The following is a 19156-nucleotide window of genomic DNA, read 5'->3' as shown; positions in this document are numbered from 1 at the left end:
AATGTCTCTGCTCTCCTCCTCCTGCTTCCACTCCTCCCTCCTCCTGACCCTCTGCATCCTCCTCTTCTCCCTGCCTTCGCCTTGCCACCCGGAGTCCCAGCGTGGCGACGGACCGCCCAACTTTGCCGTGGGGGTCTCCCCGTCTGCGTTCCCTTCCCTTGCCTCCTTCCCTCCCTTCTCCTCCTCCTCCTCCATAAGCTACCTGACCCTTAACTCCTCGCTGGGACCCGGCTCCGTGAAGAAGAAGAAGTGTGAGGAACCGGAGGGGTGTAGGCCGGGCATCCTGCTGCCCGTGTGGCCGGGCCACCCGGGGCTGGGCGAGCAGGTGGCCAGGGCAGTGATCTACTTCGCCTCACTCATGTACATGTTCCTGGGCGTGTCCATCATCGCTGACCGCTTCATGGCCTCCATCGAGGTCATCACCTCACAGGTGAGGGATGGATGGATGGATGGATGGATGGAGGAATATTTCATATACTCCCAAAAAGTATCTTGCAAAGCACTGGACCAATAAGTGCCAAATGTTGCATGCATGATGCCAGTTTCGGCCACAGAAGTAGGCTACCTCAACTAGTTTGATTTTCTTTCACATTTTTTCACATACATATTTGTTTTATCCTTTTTTAAATATTTAAAGTCGTAGTAGTGAAATGAAAAATAAAAATTTCACACTTTTAGAGCATATCCGTTGCCTTCATATGGGCATACCTAACAACTATTTTTGCCCAGCTTTGTGTGTCTGTGTGTACCCCATAGCATAGATTTCATTGGCAAACAAATTGAGGACATAAAAGTGAGGATGCCAAAAGTGACTGGCCGGAATGTGATGATGTATATGATAATGTATGATGATGATAAGAGCGCCCCTCACTTCACACAAGTGTGATTTTTATATCAATAAATATATAAAATATAAAAAGTACATTTTAATTACTTCCTTTGATTCCCATTGCTGCATGTTCCTCCAAACACCATTCTTGCAAAATGGTGACTATAGTAACTGATGCCAATACCCCCAGGAATCCATTGCAAAGGCAATGCGAGTATACATCTGTTCATGATTCAATAATGAATGATTTATCAAAGTCTACTGTTGTTAGAGCAAATTGAGGCCTGCATTGTGTGAGAGGCACAATGCATGCTATAATCAGAGTACAATCATTGTCTGAGTGAGAATTGCAAAGCAAGGCCTATTTGGGCTCCTTAATGGGAACAGTATAGATTTCAATCTTGGTCCATTTATCCTATGTGTCGGAGAAAATTGATTTTAAAGACGAGAAGAAGGAGAAGACTCTGGGGGAAGGACAGAAAGTGAAATGGGACTGACAGAAGGTGAGACGGAGAGACAAGCACAGTGATAGGGCCGATTCATACTCCTATTTTAGAGCCGAATAAAAGTCGGTTCGGCGCTGTAGAGCCTACAATTTGACGTCATTTGAGGTTCGGGGGGGCGGGTAGTAGGGTACCGTCCTAAAGTTGGCTCTTCGGTGCTACTGAAAATTCCTGACGAGCCGAAATCATTTCGGCACTACAGCGCCGAAACAGCGGTAAAATAGGAGTATGAATCGGCCCATAGAGGTAAGGAAAGAGAAATATGGAGAGAGGGAGAAAGACACAGAGGAAGAGAGTATGGCATACATCTCATCAGGGGAATTGGAATTGCAGCGTGTTAAGCTTTGGGTTGCATGGTGTATTCTGTCAGAGAGCTGGAGAAAGAAATAGGGAATGGCCCTGGGGATAGGTGTGTCTGCGTTTGCGTTCATAGGGGACTGAACACATTTATATAATGTATATATTTCAGTCAGGAACACTCATGTCATAAATAGATGAATTATTATGGAATAAATTATGGAATGCAGCGCCACGTTTAACAGCCCATAATGCAGACACGACACTAAAAGAAAAGTTACTCAAAAAGAGGAATGGGTGCAGGTGTTGTCGGCCGGGGTGGAGATGGTTGGTAGGCTGAGGTTGATGGCAAAGTCCAAAAACAAAAAACCCAACAAAAAAGGATCACAGTAGTAACGTAGCCCTGGAGTGGCCATGGTGAGTAATGCACACAAAAACAGTAGAGATAACTAGCTAGAAGCGTTACCACACGTGGAGTCTGAAAAGGATCTGGCAGCGTGTGGAAAGTAAAGACCTGCAGGGTTTTTATACTGTGGAGGTTGATGTGAAGATGGCACGGCAGGCGAGGTGAGTGATGATCACGCATGATGTATGCAGTCGGAAATACAGAGCACATCTCTCTAATATCACTATGCAGCTATGTCACCAAGATACATATTGTCACAGATCATGCTTGTGCACTGAGTGCATAGCCTGGCTTCTTGGCCAGACTCAAATCACACTGTCCAGTGAAGGACAAATTGTGCCACTGGCAGATTTGCGTCTGGCCACTGCGACTGCGAGGCTACTGAGTGCAAGCACACTATCATAATACACTATAGGGATGGCAAAATGTCCTTGTGTTAGAATATATTGCCATGGATTGAAACACCTCTATTAGAGAGGAAGAGTGAAATGAGAGAGAGAGAGAGAGAATAAGAGGGAATGTAGAGAGACAATAGCAACGTTTTAAAGAGGTGCGAAGACAATCCATCCATCCTCTTCAAGGTCAATGTAAATTAATGCCTCATCAAATATCCGACAATGCATCACTGTGACAGCTAGAACACCAGGCCCACATAACGTATGTTGAGCGTGTGTGTGTTTGTGCCTCCATGCATTCGTATGTGTGTGCACGGCTGCACAGTTGAGCAGTTGAGATTCTATACTATAGAAGGCTGAAGTAGGATTTATGACTGAAATGGAAGACAAATATTGCAATATAGAGCACAAAATGAACAGCTTAATTAATGTGATGAATATATACTGTGTATAATAGAGACCGTAATCTATCTCTATCTAGATCTAAATGGAGCATCTCGTCGCTTAGAAAGAAACTGCCCAGGAACGGCAGGCCGTGAGCTTCACTGTACAGTAGCCAATACTGTACATCCATCCCTGTCAAAGTGTCCTTGAGTAAAGAAATGAACCCATACCTGCTCCTGGGCCCCCCAGGGAGGACTCCGTCAACCTTGAAATCGTTGTATTATGTAGAAACCTTGTATGTCCAAAACCGTTTACTTTTTACTTACGGTTTTAAAAAACATTTTTAAATAGTGAAAATAACCGGTCTACAAGCGAGGTGTTTGTGAACTTGTAGATCATCTATTTTTGGCCTGGTTGAAAGTGCTTACGTCTTGTACGTGGGTTTGTATAAATATTTAACCAAGGAAGAATATAAACAGTAGCTTGTGAATAAATAATAACCACATTGCATCCATTTGGAATACAGTTTATTCTTTCCATTTCCTGAAAAGTAAAGGTTTTGGTTTTGGAAATTTCAGATTTCCGTCCAACAGTCTGGAAGAGGCATTCCTTACCAAGGTGCTTAAGTACCAGCGTCTTAAGGATGCTATTATACAGCTTGGCTACTGTAAACTACTTGTGTTCATATTTGGAAGCCTCGGTAATGTCCATAAATCAGTCGTGAGGGGCCTGCAGATTGCAGGCATGCCCCAATAAGCCGAGAGCTAATCAGGCATCGGCAAAATTCTGTTCAGTGTCTTCAATAATAGGCAGTCGCCATATATGGAGAAGGCGATGCTTTCTGTACCCGTGTTCTGTATCCTAAAGCACTTGTTGTAGAGTTTCTTTCAACCTTGCGCATCCACTATTGTTTGTGTTCAAGAAATGTGAATGCAAATAGAGATTTTAAATGTGTGTGTGTGGTGTGTGTGTGTGTGTGTGTGTGTGTGTGTGTGCGCCCACAGGAGAAGGAGGTGACTATTACCATGCCTAATGGGGAGACATCTGTAGCAACGGTTCGAATCTGGAATGAGACAGTGTCCAATCTGACGCTGATGGCCCTGGGCTCCAGCGCTCCAGAAATACTGCTGTCTGTCATAGAGGTATGCATACGCAATTACGCACGCACACACGCATGCACGCTCGCGCGTGTGTGTGTGTGTGCGTGTGTGTGTGTGTCATATCTTTACGTACATGTATGCAGGCACGTAATAATGATAAAATACTTCTTTTTTAGAATACCAACTTTTTGAGCTTACCACACTAGAACTTCCGTCTTATTTGTATCAATCCAAATGATACTGTAGTGTAATATTTGCAGCATAATGAACATTCTGTCTCTAACCGGACATAAGGATCTTTATAATCTTCACCAATAAGATTATCAAATATAATGCAATTTGAGCAATTTGTCATTTCCTGCATGGCTTTACACAGACATGACAGTGTCAGTGACAGTGATATATGCGCACTGACAGTAAAAAAAAATAATACATAAATAAACATGAATCGTCAATCAAGTTTAATTTGTCTTTCTTGCTGTCACTATATAAATGTCATCCTTCTCTCTGTAGCAGGTTCTCCAATTTCTCCATCCTGGTCTCCCTGATCCTGATGTGTTGTTTACACAAGCCCAGAGATTTATTCCATCTGTTAGTTCTTATCTCCGTCACCTGTCTTTCTGATCGTCACATTCCACCCTTCCCTCCCTCCCTCCACACACACACACACACACACACACATGGCCCTCACACACCACACACATCTCACGCGACACATCCCTGCAGGTGTGTGGACACAACTTCGAGGCCGGTGAGTTGGGCCCGGGCACCATCGTTGGCAGTGCCGCCTTCAACATGTTTGTGATCATCGGGATCTGCGTGTGGGTGATCCCTGAAGGGGAGTCCCGGAAGATCAAACACCTGCGCGTCTTCTTCATCACCGCCTTCTGGAGCATCTTCGCCTACATCTGGCTCTACCTTATCCTGGCCGTCATTTCACCAGGAGAGGTGGAGGTAAGAGAGGCAGCACTGCACAATGTGCAAGTCATGTCCAGTCAAGTTGAGTGGGGGCTTGAAGAATTGCGAAGTTGGTTGGACGTTCAGTTGGTCAGTCAGTTGGACAGCCTGTCAGCCCGTCCAAATCTACTGGCTGAGAACTGGAAAAGAAAAGAAAAGAAAAGGAAACAATTTCCTTCCTCACCCGGCATCTCTAGCCCAATACAATATCCAATATAGCTGACCAATAAGCCTTTTATGAAAGGGATGTGGGTTGGAATGGAATGCATTTCAAATTTTCTGTAGGCCTATATCAAAGTGATAACAAACAAGGTTCAAGCATAACAATTATAACTAGAAAGCAGTTCCTGTAGAAACTGCGTGGGCTCGCGTAAAATGCTTTGTATAAAGTTATTGCCGTGTCAAGTTTGAAACTCGGGGACCGGAGTAATGGTGTTACCATTGGTGTTCTAAATCCATAATCAAAATTTCGGGACTGTAGCATATTGTAAACAAAAGTAGAAAATGCATTAAAGCTGAAGTAAAAGTTAAAAAAAAGTATGAAAATTTGTAAAAACTATAGTTTAAGCAGAATAAAGTATGTGGAAGTTGTAGAAGTGTTTTTAAAAGTTTTTCTTTAAATGTAAAAAAAAAATAAAAAAATATATATATATATATTGAAGTTTTTTCTTTTTAAGTAAAAAAAAAAAAAAAGTTTTTTATTTCTAAGTTTTCATTTTTTTCATTTTTTTTCATTTTTTTCATTTTTTTAATTTTTTAATTTTTTTTATTTTTTTTTATTTTTTTTAATTTTTTTTTATTTTTTTTAATTTTTTTAATTTTTTTTATTTTTTTTGAAAATACTTTTTTTGAAAATACTTTTTTGAAAATACTTTTTTGAAAATACTTTTTTGAAAATACTTTTTTGAAAATACTTTTTTGAGAATACTTTTTCATCTCTATCTGATCTATCTGTGTAAAGGCCATCCAATTGCACAAATAGCAGACCTACAAGCCCACAAGGTATCGCAGAGCAACTCATTGAGATCTTGTAACTTTAATTTCAGCCCTGTAATTAAGCCCTTATATGTCTCAGCTGTGGAAGTGTAAAAGACAAACAAGTGGCGCGCAACTTGATCTCTTATTTTACAATGGTTCTGAATGGGGGGAAACTATGCCCGAACAAATTGCTCTATCGCAAAAAGTAAAAGTCGAATGCAAATAATTTTTTCGCTGTGAGTGGCCTGAGATATTGAGGTACACCATGTGCGATTGTGGTGTTGGTACGATCGAAAATGTGGTTATAAGAGCGAGTTAAGAATTGTCATCGCGATAATTTCCTCGTAAGATTTCTACAATGGATGTCAATGAGCAGCTTGACTGTATTTGTGTCACTTAAAAGGCCGTAGTTCACATTCTGTATGTCTCTGTGTTTTGGTGGTCACATTGTGTGAAAGAGGACATGTGTGGCTACAAAATGACCAAAGGACATGCGTGTAAAGTGAATATTTTGGCCGGGACGGCAATTTGTTTGGTAAATTTTCAAGGAAAGATTTTCTGTTTGTACACTCTAGTGAAAGAAGCCCTGCACTCTAAGTTGGCACTAATTAGGCGAAACGGCCTGCGATTGAACTGAGATTTCGGAAAAACCGTTTAACGTATTCGAATACGGTTTGAACCACGAAAAAGTCCAGAGTCGTGTGAGCTTTCTAAAGTTTAAATCACGTTTCTACGACAAAGTATGCCAGAGTAATGAGGCTGCAAAAGTGAGGTTGATTTAGAGATCAATCCCATACATTGTCAATGGGAGGAAAAAACTATAAATAAAGTTAAATATTTTAAAAAGTATAAACTTTTTCAAAACAACTTTTTCACCAATTAAAGTTCAAAGATAGATGAACATTATAAAGTTTGAATGAAGTTTCAAAGTGAAAGTATGACGGAGTAATAAGAGCTCAAAAAAGTTAACTGTGAAAAATGGGACCTTTCTTCCATCGACTCTCACTATAAAGAATGTAAAAAAAAAGTTAAAAAGTATAAAAAGTATAAAACTTTGTAAAAAAAAAAAAACAAGCATAAATAACTGCAAAGAGCTGAACAGTTTGAAGTTTGAACTACATTTCTAGCATAAAGTATGTGGAAGTAGTTACGTGACAAAAAAAGTGGCGGAAATTGGAATAAAGAAGTATAAATAAACTAGAAAGCAGTTCCTGTAGAAACTGCGTGGGCTCGCGTAAAATGCTTTGTATAAAGTTATTGCCGTGTCAAGTTTGAAACTCGGGGACCGGAGTAATGGTGTTACCATTGGTGGTCTAAGTCCATAATCAAAATTTCTGGACTGTAACATATTGTAAAGAAAAGTAGAAAATGTATTAAAGCTGAAGTAAAAGTTAAAAAAGTATGAACATTTGTAAAAACTATAGTTTAAGCATAAATAACTGCATAAAGCGGAAATAAAGTATGTGGAAGTAGTATGATGCCCAAAAAGGGGCAGAATAAAGTAAGTAAAGTATTACTGTCTACTAATGATTTGTAATGTATGAATAATGCTTTACAATGTATTCTTGATGAATCAAGAAAAGGTAAAAAAGAAAAAAAATAGTCAATCCAATGGAGTATACATATAAAAGCATTCATGAGCTTAACAGAAATAGCATACTTTTACATGTAAAAAGAAGGTTCAAATAGCATATAGGCCTATCTTTAGAAGCATAAACACAATGATTATTGATAATGGTCTAAGATATTTCTTAAAAAAAATATTAAGATAAAAAATATTAAGTTCTTTATTATTATTTTTTTCCTTTTAAGTTTAAAAAAAAGTTAAAGTTTAAATTTTTTAATGTTTTTCATTTTTTTTAATTTTTTAATTTTTTAATCATGCTAACATGCTAATGCTAACATGCTAACATGCTAATGCTAACATGCTAACATGCTAATGCTATCATGCTAACATGCTAATGTTAACATGCTAATGCTATCATGCTAATGCTAACATGCTAATGCTAACATGCTAATGCTAACATGCTAATGCTAACATGCTAACATGCTAATGCTAACATGCTAATGCTATCATGCTAACATGCTAATGCTAACATGCTAACATGCTAATGCTAACATGCTAACATGCTAATGCTAACATGCTAACATGCTAATGCTATCATGCTAACATGCTAACATGCTAATGCTAACATGCTAATGCTATCATGCTAACATGCTAATGCTAACATGCTAACATGCTAATGCTAACATGCTAATGCTAACATGCTAACATGCTAATGATAACATGCTAATGCTATCATGCTAACATGCTAATGCTAACATGCTAACATGCTAATGCTAACATGCTAACATGCTAATGCTAACATGCTAACATGCTAATGCTATCATGCTAACATGCTAACATGCTAATGTTAACATGCTAATGCTAACATGCTAATGCTAACATGCTAATGCTAACATGCTAACATGCTAATGCTATCATGCTAACATGCTAACATGCTAATGTCAACATGCTAATGCTAACATGCTAATGCTATCATGCTAACATGCTAATGCTATCATGCTAATGCTAACATGCTAACATGCTAATGCTAACATGCTAATTTTTAAGTTTACATTTTTTCAATTTTTTTTCAATTTTTCCATTTTTTTAATTTTTTTTAATTTTTTTAATTTTTTTTATTTTTTTTTTATTTTTTTTAAAAAAAATTATTTTTTTTTTAATTTTTTTTAATTTTGTTTTAATTTTTTTATTTTTTTTAAAGTTTTTTTAATTTTTTTATTTTTTTTAAAGTTTTTTGAAAATATTTTTTTATAAACGTGTGTGTGTGTGTGTGTGTGTGTGCGTGCGTGCGTGCGTGCGTGCGTGCGTGCGTGCGTGCACTTGCGAGAGCTGTGTAAAGGCCATCCAATTGCACAAATAGCAGACCTACAAGCCCACAAGGTATCGCAGAGCAACTCATTGAGATCTTGTAACTTTAATTTCAGCCCTGTAATTAAGCTCTTATATGTCTCAGCTGTGGAAGTGTAAAAGACAAACAAGTGGCGCGCAACTTGAAGGTCTTGATCTTGAATGATCCTGAATGGGGGGAAACTATGCCCGAACAAATTGCTCTATCGCAAAAAGTAAAAGTCGAATGCAAATAATTTTTTCGCTGTGAGTGGCCTGAGATATTGAGGTACACCATGTGCGATTGTGGTGTTGGTACGATCGAAAATGTGGTTATAAGAGCGAGTTAAGAATTGTCATCGCGATAATTTCCTCGTAAGGATTTTACTATGGAGGTCAATGAGCAGATTGACTGTATTTGTGTCACTTAAAAGGCCGTAGTTCACATTCTGTATGTCTCTGTGTTTTGGTGGTCACATTGTGTGAAAGAGGACATGTGTGGCTACAAAATGACCAAAGGACATGCGTGTAAAGTGAATATCTTGGCCGGGACGGCAATTTGTTTGGTAAATTTTCAAGGAAAGATTTTCTGTTCTACGCACTCTAGTGAAAAAAGCCCGCACTCTAAGTTGGCACTAATTAGGCGAAACGGCCTGCGATTGAACTGCGATTTCGGAAAAAACGTTTAACGTATTCGAATACGGTTTGAACCACGAAAAAGTCCAGAGTCGTGTGAGCTTTCTAAAGTTTAAATCACGTTTCTACGACAAAGTATGCCAGAGTAATGAGGCTGCAAAAGTGAGGTTGATTTAGAGATAAATCCCATACATTGTCAATGGGAGGAAAAAACTATAAATAAAGTTAAATATTTTAAAAAGTATAAACTTTTTCAAAACAACTTTTTCACCAATTAAAGTTCAAAGATAGATGAACATTATAAAGTTTGAATGAAGTTTCAAAGTGAAAGTATGACGGAGTAATAAGAGCTCAAAAAAGTTAACTGTGAAAAATGGGACCTTTCTTCCATCGACTCTCACTATAAAGAATGTAAAAAAAAAGTTAAAAAGTATAAAAAGTATAAAAAGTATAAAACTTTGTAAAAAAAAAAAAACAAGCATAAATAACTGCAAAGAGCTGAACAGTTTGAAGTTTGAACTACATTTCTAGCATAAAGTATGTGGAAGGAGTTACGTGACAAAAAAAGTGGCGGAAATTGGAATAAAGAAGTATAAATAAATAAATAAATATAAACTGGCAGTAACAATTGTGTGCTCGCTGAGGCGAGCCCACAATAAATAAATATAAACTGGCAGTAACAATTGTGTGCTCGCTGAGGCGAGCCCACAATTATATGTGATTTGGAGACATCTCCCGGTGCACCTCTGGCAACGAAAGTGCCAACAAATTGCTCTTTGCTGCATGCCGGCTTATCTGGTTCAAACAGGTGGGTGGCAGATGGTGCAAATTGTGGTCCACCAAAAATTGACACCAAAATTGCAGTATGCTGTGCCTTTCCTCCTACATTGCCACACAGCAAGTCCCCGAAATAACAAAACATAATGCAGGTGAAGAAAATCACTGCAGCTCAGGAAATTTTCATTCTGTATGTGCCTGATGCCATTGCGCCCACTCATACTGTAGGCACTTAGTCTTGTAAAACTTGAGAAGAAAGTCATCTGTACCAAAGAAAGTGTTAATGTGGTGCATGAGATCAGAGATAGTAGCCTGGGACTAGATTCTGCAAGGCTGAAAAACTAGAAAGGTGCCCTTCTGGGCACAGGTCTCCAACAGGAGGATAGGAGTGTGTGTGATGTTTGGCAAAATGTTTAGGAGTAATATCAACATGTTTTTTCTGGGTTTTTTGCAACAATTTTCTTCATTTTGTTGAGGAAAGGCAGAGCCAGATCACTCATAGCATCTCTGAGGATAGATTCTGGATGAGCAGGACATGTGCAGCATTTTGTTCACAACAGGCTACTCCTGAACTTTGGAAGGCAATCTTAGCCAATCAGTGTAGAATCTGAGAAATCCAACAGGCTCGTCTTGATCACATGGCTACAGAGATCGTGTGTACCGATTTGCGTGCGATTTGGATGAAATCTGTGCGACTAACATAAACAATGTGTTTTGCAGAAATCGGCCTCATGGTGGTGCTATAACTGGCAGATGTGGAGGGATGCACGGAAAATGTTTTTCCATGGCCTCTAGGGAGTGCGCATACATAAGTTGCATACAGATCGATGCAGTTATAGGTAAAAACAGGAATTGCCCTGTTATAGCTCCAACGTGAGGCTGGTTTGGAAAATAATTAGTGGCATGTCGTCCTCGGACCAATCATGTGAGCTTTGCTAGCCAATCTTAGCCAATCAGGATGGAAGATGGGAAATGGTGCAGATCCGTGTTGATCACATGACTATGGAGATAGTGTATACCGAATCGTGTGATGTATGGATAAAATGTGTTATCTACAGAAATGTGTTTTGCCTAAATCGGCCTCATGGTGGCGCTATAACAGGCCGTTGAGGAATATTTGGGGCAGAGTTTCGTCGTTGGCATCCAGGGTGTGTGTGTGGCATGTGTGTTTGGCATGGATCGGGCCAACGGTGCCGGAGATTAGCTGGTAATGGAAGGACGGACGGACACACGCACACACGGACGGAGTGCAAAACATACTCTCTCCCCATATGCCTTCGGCCTGGTGGAGACAATAACAACAACAACAACAACACTGTTTTAAAACCATGCTGAACCACACATGAAGCCAGTGTTGACACACAGCTGATGAATAGACAATGGATTGGAAGACTGGGGTGTGTGGGTTAGTAAACCCACAGTATAAGTACAGGTCTACAGTTATCCGCCATTTCATTTGTGAAAAGGTCTTTACACAACATTTACATCTGAAACTTCCACATAGTTCTTTATTATTATCATTACTTGCACAAATGCCTTAGCTGCCTAAAACAACGAAAGCATGGTTTAATGATTTATGACTCAATGTCAAGTAAATGACTGGATTGTTTGTTACACAAACCTCGGTACCCAGGCTTTCATTTCACACAGCCATGATCAAATGAGCAGCCTTCTCTCCTAAAGTTGAAACCATTAAAACAGGGAAAGCATCTGTGTCATTTTATATTTTTGCATTGGCTATTCCAAAATAGCAGATGTACAAGTTCGCAGCGTGCCATGAAGTGACACGCTGCGAAGTGATGCTCTATATCTGCTATTTTCGCTAGTCTTCAAAATGTGTGAAATTCTTAAGAAGGCATTTGTAGAATCGGTCTTAACTCTTAACATGATGTTGTGTATGTAACCCAAAGTCTGCAAATGTGTGTGTGTGTGTGTGTGTGTGTGTGCGTGTGTGCGTGCGTGCGTGCGTGCGTGCGTGTGTGCATTTCAGCTTGTTTACAGCAGCCCTCTGTTCACTCAACTTGACTTTCTGTGAATGAAAGCGGATTGGAAGCAATATACTAGGTGTTTCCATTTCATGTGTTTGATCCATTCATTCTCCTGTAGGTGTGGGAGGCTCTGGTGACCCTGCTGTACTTCCCAGTGTGTGTGATACTGGCCTGGGTCGCCGACCGCCGCCTACTCTTCTACAAGTACATGGGCAAGCGCTACCGCGCTGACAAGCGCCACGGCATCGTTGTGGAGACGGAGGGTGACCTGACGCCCAACAAGGGCGGCATGGAGATGATCATGGACGGAAAGCGGGGGAGCACCATCGTGCCCTCTGAGAACTGTGGGACGGGATCTCACGACGGGACTGCGGGCAGTAACGTAGGAGCTATTCCCGCCTCTAACAGCACGATGGTCAACATAGAAAGCACCAAGGAGCTAGATGAGAGCCGCAAAGAGGTGAGAACGGAGAGAAAGAGGTGTGGATGAGGAGAGAGAGGCAGATGGAGGAGAGAGAGAAAGGTTGCGTGCGTGCGTGTAAAGGATGTAGAAGAAGAGTGGGACAGAGGGTGGATGGAGGAGAGAAGGGGGAGGGGGTTTGAGAGAGAGGGATGGAGCGAGGTGGGAGAGGAATTTGATGAAGGGGTGTGTGTGTGTGTGTGTGTGTGTGTGTGTGTGTGTGTGTGTGTGTGTGTACTGATGGCTTTGGTATTTCACTTTCAACATTCAGATTTATTAAATTAATGAAGGAGAGAAAAAATATCTGCTATTGAAACTATACTGCTGACTGGAGAGCAAAATATATCAAATCATGTCAGTGAGTTAAGTTTCAGTGAGAGTAGAGAAATGGAGGCATGAGAGAAACACTCAACGACTCGGAAAAGCCTTTTTCACAACGCTGTGTCATTCTCTGTTACCCATGACAAACAGACCATTACAAATGTAATGGTCTGGTTAAAGTGGAGAGCAATATAACAAGTGCAGACACCCCCATAGGTGACAGTTATAGAGGTGCTAATTGAACACTATGGAGAGGAGAGAAACAGAATTGACAGATTCTGTCAGTGGGTGAGAAATATGCATGTTGATAATTATAACACAACAGTGATTATCTGTACTTTGCTTTGAATGCTTTGACAACATTGTCCTTTCCCCATTTAACCCCTGGGCTACAATTAACGGAAAAAACGGATTATTGCTAAAAATACAAACCTCCCGTTCACGGAATTAACGGAATGACAATCAATATCAGTTATCGGGGGTTCAACAGAGCAAAAATTTATATTTTTTCGCTAATATCACTAATGTTGGATGTAATTTACCAAAAAACGGCCGAAATCCGCGTGATCGTGCGCTATCGTGCACGCGCGCCGTCTCTATGTGCGTCGCTGTAAAAAAAAATGATATTTTGGTATGTTTTGGGGTTGATTTGAGGTTAATTTGACTTAGATATGAAAAATATAGCATTAGCTTAGCAATCCGGACCAGCCAAGCTAGTGACTAGGGTCAAAATAGTACCGGATGTTGTTGATCGTTGAACCGGAAGTGACTTAGGAAGATTCGTCTATTTTGGCCAAAATCAGCATAATGGTGCGTTCCCGCCATCTGGTGGCAATTCGAGAGAATACACTAGCAATGAAAAAAAAGAAAAAAAAACATCTGTTCAAACCACCAGATATTTCTTGTATGTTAAAATGATGAATTAAAAATATGCCAATTTGTTACCCAAACAAAAAAATTGGGATTGGTAGTCCAAGGGTTAAGTACTTTAAATAGCTGATTTGTGAAAACAAAAAAGAGGGAACCATTTTCTCTGTTGTGATTCCATTTGAGACCATATCATTTCCAAACTGGTGACAGCTATTCTGACAACCAGAGTGTTTGATGAGTGGCTTTTATCTCCTACTTGGCAGAATTGACACACACCTGATTACAATGATATTTCATATTTTGTACAGTTTACTCTAGACTAAAGTCACTATCTGCTTTTACTCTTATTTACCGGTATCTGGGCATCAATGTGTTGCAGGTTAAATCCTGGGGGAGAATTAGAAGGGATCAGTTAAGGACGAACCGCACGCACGCACGCACGCACGCACGCACGCACGCACGCACGCACGCACACACACACACACACACACACACATTCGAACGCATAGCCACTCACATACGCACACACATTCACTACAGTGAGATGCCCTGAGCGAATGCAGTCTTGTACTGTAATGTATTGAGCAGAAAGCTGTGAGGTGAACACTAGATATAGGATTTGTTATGACAGCAAAAAGAAATGGAGGGCAGAAGGGGTGATAGACGGGAGATGAAGAAGAGAATATCTGGGGCCAGAGATGTGGCAGAGGACAGAAACATAATTACACGCAGGGATGAGGAAAGAGATGTACGGAGTTAATAGGCTGCAGAATAATGAAAATAATCCACATTCGGTCCATCGCCAAGGCTACTTAACTACTTGGCATTGGTGAGGAGCACTACGAGTGCTCCTCACTCGCTCTGATAGAGAGCATTCACCAACACACAGAATGTGATCTAACTGTTCTCTCTGCTGCTGGAATCGCTTCTGTTGTAAAAGAAAAAAAAAGATGCAATATGTCTTCCAGAAGAACCTTGATATTTGGACGTGCAAGTACTTTGCTTCATTACTTCCTCTCCAGTGCCAACTGTTTTCACAGGCAGCACTCAAACCAAAGTGCCTACAATGTAAATGTAAATGAGAGTGAAGGCTTGGAGGTTGAGGAAGTAAATGGGGTTTGGTGAGTTATCAAAAAAGAGAAAAACCTTCCAAGGAAGGGACTGCACACTCCAGGGAACAGAGACGACTCCAGGGAACAGAGACGGACAACTTACTGCATCAAACTTATTTATTAGCACGACGCGTTTCGCCGTGAGCTTCGTCAGGTGCTATGGGGTTTGGTGAGTGTTTGTTTGTCATCACTGGGAGTTATCAGATGTCCTGCTGCAGATGGGTTTTTTAATCAGGCCAAAACCCCTGTGGGAGCCTCAGCCTCACCAGACACGTCAATTACGCCCCCACATAGCAACTCCTCTTTCAACCACATAGAGGCATATCTGTTAATGAGTTCATGAGTGTAAGGAAGGTAGCGGATTCCAATTCCAGCCGACTGATCTACTGTATACTGTGTCCTTCCACTCTAGTCATGTCACATATAGAGCTCCATTTCCGTCACCGCTAAACCCCTTATCCCTAAACTTCTTTGCCTTTTTTTTTGTTGCTATTTTGCAAAACATTTTTGAATAGTTAAAATGGCCAGTCTACAAGCTTGTGTCAATGTAGATTGGCTAGTTGAAATATTCAAAAATGTTTTTCAAAATTGTAAAAAAAAAAAAAAAAAAAAAAAAAAAAGGCAAAGTATAAGGGGTTTAGCGGTGACGAAAATGGATCCCACAGTCTGCCACTAAAGCCCAACAAATCACACCAAAGGGTCGGGTCGGGACAAATAGTTTTTAAGGTCAACCACACCAATGCAACTCCTTGCAACTCAATGAGTTGCATTGGTGCGGCTTACATTAAAATACGTTTTGTCCCGACCTGACCCTTTGGTGTGGTTTGGGCTTTAGAGTACACAGTAAACTGGACCGCTGGCCTAGCGGTTCGGGCACCTAGGCTCCAATGTAGCCTGACAGCGCACTGCGGTTTCGAGTCCTGATCCCGATGGCCTTTGCTGTGCGTCACTCCCTACTCCTTAAAATACATTTTAATGAGTTCAGGCATGCTGAAAACAGACACCCTGGCATCTGGCACAGTGATTGGATTTAATATTGTAACGCCCACCCATATGTGACGGGTGTTACGGGGATACGGCTGGTGTCTCAAGAAAATGGCTTTAGCGAACTCGGCCCAAGATATAGAGCCCACCTCTTGGTTCTCCAGCATCCCAATGTCACTTAAAGGGCCACTTCACCCCTTTTGCAACCAGATCTTATTTGAATGATGTTTGGGAGACAACATACTCTCCCGGGGTTTTTATGTGGGTAATTTGAGTTTTTAGATATTTCAGTATTTCAAAGTGTCCACGGGCTCCATGATGTCATGGGCACTGGGCTCACTTACTTCCTGGACTATGTTGTCTCAGTAAGACAGCCCTACCCCTATCCACAAGGAGGAAGGAGGAGCAGTGGACCAAAGTGTGTGTGTGTGTGTGTGTGTGTGTGTGTGTGTGTGTGTGTGCGTGCGTGCGTGCGTGTGTGCGCGTGCGCGCGCGCGTGCGTGCGTGCGGAAATATCGGTTCCAACTCGAAGATTAAAAAAAATATAAATAGAAGCACTTTGCTAACATACCATACTGTCCTCACCCCTCTAGGTGATCCTTTGCTAACATACCATACTGTCCTCACCCCTCTAGGTGATCACTTTGCTAACATACCATACTGTCCTCACCCCTCTAGTCTAGGTGATCCTTTGCTAACATACCATACTGTCCTCACCCCTCTAGGTGATCACTTTGCTAACATACCATACTGTCCTCACCCCTCTAGTCTAGGTGATCCTTTGCTAACATACCATACTGTCCTCACCCCTCTAGGTGATCACTTTGCTAACATACCATACTGTCCTCACCCCTCTAGGTGATCACTTTGCTAACATACCATACTGTCCTCACCCCTCTAGGTGATTCGTATCATCAAGGAACTGAAACATAAATACCCGGATAAAGAACTGGACCAGCTGGTGGAGCTAGCCAACTACTACGCACTGCTGCATCAACAGAAGAGCAGAGCTTTTTACCGCATACAGGTACAGATGAACACAAACACGTGCACATACAGTACAGTATACTCAAGATGGACTTTCACTGACTGCAGTCCAGGCATGTGCGTGCACGCATACTAACTGCACACTGCAGTACTGCATACTGTATGCATACTGCATACCGCATACTAATGATACCGTGGGAGCCTGCAACTTGTGCCCAAGCACCTACTGAACTGCCTTCACTGGAGAATTTACCCTTGTTTAAGCCTCCATTCATTCTGTCATTTACTGTATATGTCTCTTGCCGAACCACAATTGCTCTCCACTCTGTTCCCATTCAATACAAAGGCTGGGTCATTTTGTTGTCCCCTCCTGGCTACGTCTGGCTTTAGTGACACTTAATGGAACTGGCATGCATGCTCAACCCAAACGTCTTCAGAATATGATGATGAAACCGCCATAGAAGGTCTATGGCTGTTTCCCTTCATGTGGGCAGAGCTGCCAACCTGCACACATTTTGTGTACCAACCACGCAATTCTAGGTGTCTATACACCTATAATTGCGTGGTTGGTACACAAAATGTGTGCAGGTTGGCAGCTCTGTGTGGGTGTGAAATCTGGTTTTAGGAAATGGAAATGTCTATCTCATGCACATCACATGCAAAATTGTGAATTTGCTAGGTTCCGGTGCTAGGCTTTTTAAAGGGTTAATCGGTCAAAGTTATTTAGGCTTATCTATTAATCATTATCAAACTTATTTGTTATTATATTATGTATGTATTCTATAGTATGTACACATTTACTTGTCTACATTATTTATCTTCCCTGGTTTCTAACCTGGCTCCAGCCCTGAATCGCTATACCATTAAAAAGATATTTCCTTGCGATTCAGGTCTGGTGACTCTGTCTAATTCATGGTATACTGTAGTGGGAAACTGTTGATTTGACGTGAGTGCTGTTAGAATGCCTCTCCGTCAATCAACATGTCATCTATTTTGTAACTGTGTGGTATATTTTGGGATAATCTTAAACGTAATGATTCTACATATTCAAAATGTAGCTTTTGCTTTGTAGCCTGGTAAGAAAACAGAAGGAATGTTTTTTCACATTTGGTTCACACATAATATGTGTGAATGCATATTATGCATTATGCACACGGACACAAACGCTCACACACTCTGCATGTGTGTTCTGTGTGTGTGTCTCTATGACTGCGGGCGTCTGGATTTCAACAAAGTCTATCTCATAACCATCCCTCTTCTGTCTCACCCTCCTTCGCTCCAGGCCACCCGCATGATGATTGGCGCTGGTAACGTCCTGAAGAGGCATGTGGCTGACAATGCCCGCCGCAGTGCAGTCATGGTAGATGAGGAGGCTCTACAGGAACATGACTTAGAGGTGTGCAGCCACATTGCCTTCGAGAGTGCCCACAGTCAGTGCATGGAGAACTGTGGTGTCCTCACCCTGGCCGTCGTCTGTCAAGGTACACCCGCTGCTATCTTAATATTAGTCTGCGTAATGGTTGGCTGACAGCACAAGGCTCCAAAACGTAGACAGGATGACAAATTCAGTTTGAGGGTATTTTATTTACCTTAACGATTATTAGCGGTGCATGCCGGTAACAAAATACAAAAATAAATAATAAGCCGTTTTGTTCGATTTGTTCATTTCGTTCACTCGTTCATTCAATACTTCCGGAAGCTCAGCAGTGCATGCGTAGACCGGCTCAGCACAATCTCTTTTCAGCCAATCCCAAAATAAATCGCATTTGAAACTGAATTTGTACAAATAGAGTAAACACAATTGCATTTAGTCATGTGATTGGTGTCCTCAGTGGCTCAGTGCCAGCTTAATGGAAGGGCTTTAGGTGCTGCAGCACAGGGCACCAACTTTGGGGGGCACCCATTGGCGGGGAGAAAATGAAAGAAGACTCAATTATCGCTACAAGAGCGCCAAAATTTAGAAGCAATGGCTGCTGAACGGGCGCAAAAGAAACGGTGAAGCGCACCGGCATAGCGACAATTGTCTGCACTGTGTGATTCATTCCTGGCCATTACCATTATGTCTGTGCGGTTGAATATGCAATATGCTTATCACCCCCCCCCCCCAGGCTCTGGGGCTATCTGTATTACTTTCTGTAGCTTGAGTTGGTGCCCTCTTGCGAGTGCTAACCTAATATACCCACACTAGTCTTTCCTGGAGGTCATCTGTCTCTCCATAGTCTCTGAACTTCCTCGGTTTCCATCCAGACTTTCCTGGAAGTCACTGGTTGCCCAGAGAT

The 19156-nt window shown here is 41.3% G+C and overlaps 1 protein-coding gene across 2 annotated transcripts in view; it reads left to right on the top strand.

Annotated features, from left to right (window-relative positions):
* Positions 1-343: 343 nt before the first annotated feature.
* slc8a2b (solute carrier family 8 member 2b) overlaps positions 344-19156 on the top strand; it is a gene marked incomplete at its 3' end in the record, with an annotated part of 62030 nt that continues 43217 nt past the window's right edge. For both annotated transcript variants that reach the window (XM_083772873.1, XM_083772874.1), the window contains exons 1-6: positions 344-430; positions 3819-3956; positions 4641-4868; positions 12262-12603; positions 16792-16917; positions 18160-18358. In XM_083772873.1, the coding sequence (XP_083628999.1) occupies positions 359-430; positions 3819-3956; positions 4641-4868; positions 12262-12603; positions 16792-16917; positions 18160-18358 (1105 nt within the window). In that variant the 5' untranslated portion in view covers positions 344-358. The remainder of the gene's footprint in view (positions 431-3818; positions 3957-4640; positions 4869-12261; positions 12604-16791; positions 16918-18159; positions 18359-19156) is intronic.

The sequence above is a fragment of the Protomyctophum parallelum genome (assembly GCF_964188405.1).
Source record: "Protomyctophum parallelum genome assembly, chromosome: 9".
NCBI lineage: Eukaryota > Metazoa > Chordata > Actinopteri > Myctophiformes > Myctophidae > Protomyctophum > Protomyctophum parallelum.
This window is presented reverse-complemented; position numbering and strand designations above follow the sequence as displayed.